Source organism: Ziziphus jujuba, chromosome 8 (assembly GCF_031755915.1).
Source record: "Ziziphus jujuba cultivar Dongzao chromosome 8, ASM3175591v1".
Classification (NCBI taxonomy): domain Eukaryota; kingdom Viridiplantae; phylum Streptophyta; class Magnoliopsida; order Rosales; family Rhamnaceae; genus Ziziphus; species Ziziphus jujuba.
The window spans coordinates 29,921,297-29,924,937 of NC_083386.1; the positions used below are offsets into that span (position 1 = coordinate 29,921,297).

General features: G+C 30.4%; 1 protein-coding gene across 1 annotated transcript; it reads right to left on the bottom strand.

Moving 5' to 3' along the window:
* Positions 1-450: 450 nt before the first annotated feature.
* LOC107414814 (terpene synthase 10) lies at positions 451-3,147 on the bottom strand. The gene is given in 6 exon segments (XM_060819931.1): positions 451-800; positions 953-1,475; positions 1,753-1,971; positions 2,098-2,482; positions 2,649-2,919; positions 3,018-3,147. Coding segments are annotated over 6 exon segments (1,821 nt in total). The 5' UTR covers positions 3,135-3,147; the 3' UTR covers positions 451-494.
* Between the last annotated feature and the right edge of the window lie 494 nt (positions 3,148-3,641).

Below are 3,641 nucleotides of genomic sequence, written 5' to 3' on the forward strand. Positions count from 1 at the left end.
AAAATTTTGTTTCTAATGAAAAAAAAAAAAAACTATAAAAAAATTTAATTTTCCATTATTATTATTATTATTTTATTTTTATTTTTTTCTACAAAATTCCATAAATTTTAATGATTGTTTTAATTAAAAAGTTTAATTAAAAATTAGTACATAACAGTACCATGTTTGCACCAAACAAGGCATTGATATACATGCTTTTTGTATAATTCTACACCAATCATCAGATATGTATAATATAATATATTACAATACAATCCAATACAATACAGTTGATATCAATACAATACAATAAAACCTAGCTTACATATGGCTACTTACAACCTTTTGTAGCCAATGATAGGCTTCCTTCTATATTAAGCATTCACTTACACATTTTTTTTAAATTGCTGACTTTGCCTATGAAATTACAAATTATTATTAATATTATTATTTTACTTTTTAACAGAAACAGGGGCAAAGAGCATAAAATTAACAATATTGAAGATTAATTATGTCTAAAGGGGAACGGGTTCGATAAGCAACGATAAGACATTGTCTTTTGTGTGGCGGTCTTGAACTCCATACCCATCCCCATGTAGGTACATGCACTGAGCCATTCTAGTCGCATTCATTGCACTTCTTATAAAAGTTTCAGAGTAATATTTACCAGCAGACTTTGCATATCCGGAATCTTCATTCATCTTCTTCCACATTTTTCCAATCATAAATTTTATGTGATCATGTGCATCTTCTTCAGAAGCACAACTTTCATGCATATAACATTGAATTGCTTTAGGAACATCGCCTCTTTTTAATTCATCCTGAATTTATATATAAAAGAAGAATAATATTAGTGTAGTACGTAACAAAGTTTATTTAATTGGGTCTGTATTAATGTAACAGAAATTAAAAGCAAAATTATAAGTATAAAAATATTTTTATACTTATAATTTTGCTCTTAATCAGTACGTACTGATGATGTTCTTAAATCGTTTGCAAGTCGAAAAACAATTGCTGAGGATCGGATTATCCCAGAGTATTCTTCCAAACGTTGCAATTCCTCTTGTGTTATAGGATTGTTAAGAAAGAAATAGGCATGCACCAGTACAAGGGGTGCGGCTATTGAAACCCATGCATTTTCAATATACTCTTGCAAGGTTGGTGTGTATCCAGAATAGTACCACTTTGCTTCCTGTAAATAAGATTTACAAAGATCTGCCCACTAAACAATATTAATTTAAATATATATTAGTGCCAGGTCAATATCAATGAGAGATATATACTACCGTATTTTGAAAGTAAAATTATATTGAGTTAATAATTAATAGAAGTAATTAGTTAGAGATGAGATCAGTACCGATTTTTTGAGGTATTTAATGATATGAAACTCCCGGTTCTTTAGAACATCAAATGCCATCTCATTTATTGAATCATGAAGAGCAAGGAAACATAACTTCATGTAATCTGGTAGCTCATCCATTGCATTCATATCCCATCTGTATTCATATATATAAATATATATATAGAATATTAATAAACAGAAAATTAATGAAACATATGTGTATATATATATATATATATATATACATATATCTCTAAATTCTCTTATCTAGAATCCTAAACAAACTTTTTGTCCAAAATTAATTATCATATTACCTGTAACAGGGCAATAATAGACGACATGTTATTAGTAATACGAAGATTACTGGTTAATCTTGGATAAAAAACTTCTTGCATATATATATATATATATATATATGCAGATATACCAACCTTTGAACAGCATTTGTAAAGAGCGCCAGTTCATCCAAGGTACCATACAAATCATATATATCATCAATTGTTGTAATTAATGAAGTAATCCTTGTAGACATTCTCCTACAATATCCAAATTGAGGCTCTGATATCATTTCCATTGACCATAAGAAATTCTCAACCAACCTGTCCCTGGCAAAGCTCAATTTTGGTACCAGTCCAGTGTTGCTCCACCACCTTAATTGACATATATATAGCAATGACTGAGGTGTATTACATATATATATATATATATGCAGATATAATGAAAAATTAATTAATTAACCAAGAATTTAGATTAATTATCAATGTTATAATTGAAACCTGTATGCATGTTTGAGATCTTCCTGGTGTGTTGACTGCACCATGTTGTAATCCAATTTCGCAAGCTCAAGTATAATAGGATTCATGTGTTTTGTGGTGTGATATACATCGATGAACCATCTGGTCTCCATTCTTGGCGTCCTCCAGTGGAGTGGAAGCTCTAATGCATGGGTTACTAAGATAGAAAGTTGTTCATTTTGGTCATCTAGCTTCCTATTTTGGATGTATTGTTTGAGATGTTTGGTGGTGAAATCTTTTGCTTCCTCCAAAGTACTTTCACCTTCTACTGAATGATATGAAGCTTCATACAGAGATAGCATTCCTTCTGTATCCTCACTTAAGCATGCCTTGAAAGTCCCTCCTTCCTTGAAACCATTAAAAACCTCTGCAAACAATTTTGATATAAATATCATTTTAATTAAAGTTATAAATTATATATATATAGTAATTTCACATCAAGATAATCCATATTTTATAAAAAGCAGGGTATCCTAACTTGTCAAAATTGTATATATATATGTGTGTGTGTGTGTGTACATAATTATACGTACCTTGAGGAACCCAATAACGGTGTTGTCTTAGGAGCCTAAAATCAAGAGCTGTGGCATATAAATCATTATTAATAATCTCGTTCCTCCATGCCTGAGTATTGTGCATGGCCTTCAAAATAGTGTGAATGTGATCCTGAAAGTGATAAGACAAACCAAGTCTCTGCAATGTATCGATGAGATTGAGTTGAAGCAGAGGATCATCTACGGCCTCCTCAATTATCGCCCTTACTTGTTCCTTCAGCTCCTCCGCACGTTTACTGCATGTTTCTCCCTGAAGATACATACATACATATATATATATATATATATACACTCAAAACCATGCGTATTAATTCTTGATATATAAATACATATAATATTATATTATACCACGTAATTGTTTGATAGTGAGTGGATGTAATCAAAGTTCCAAATTGTGGGTTTGTAGTTCGCCGATCTTCGAGCAATATCCTTGGTAGTGTTTGGTGGTTGAAAGGCAGTTTTCATGGTGCGTTGCTGATGTTCTCGAACTACAACTAGTCCGGTAGAAGAAGAAGTTGATTTTGCAATTGCTAGTGATGAGATATGCACACGAGGCTTAGATATGGGAAGTGAAGCTGCAAGGTGATTAGCCACTGAGAGAGAGATTATGATTTTTCTCTTTTCTTTTCCTTGATCTCTTTTAAGAAAAAAAATAAAAAAAAAATTAGAGAAAGCTAAAAGAGATATCTTGATCTCTTGGGTGTACATGCTAATGATATACTTGCCTTTTTATAGGAAAAATAATAGGGGTGTATTCAATTTAGAATTTAATAAATTTAAAATAAGTTATAAACTTTGAAAGATTTGATGGATTGTTATAGAATTTCATAGATTTCATAAAAAATTCATAAGAATCTAACAAAATCTTTGAGTTCAAGATTAAATTTCATATTGACAATTTTACTTTAAAACTCTTTTAAATCCATTAAAATCTATCATTTTTAAAAATATTTTAAAATCAATAACTTTTTG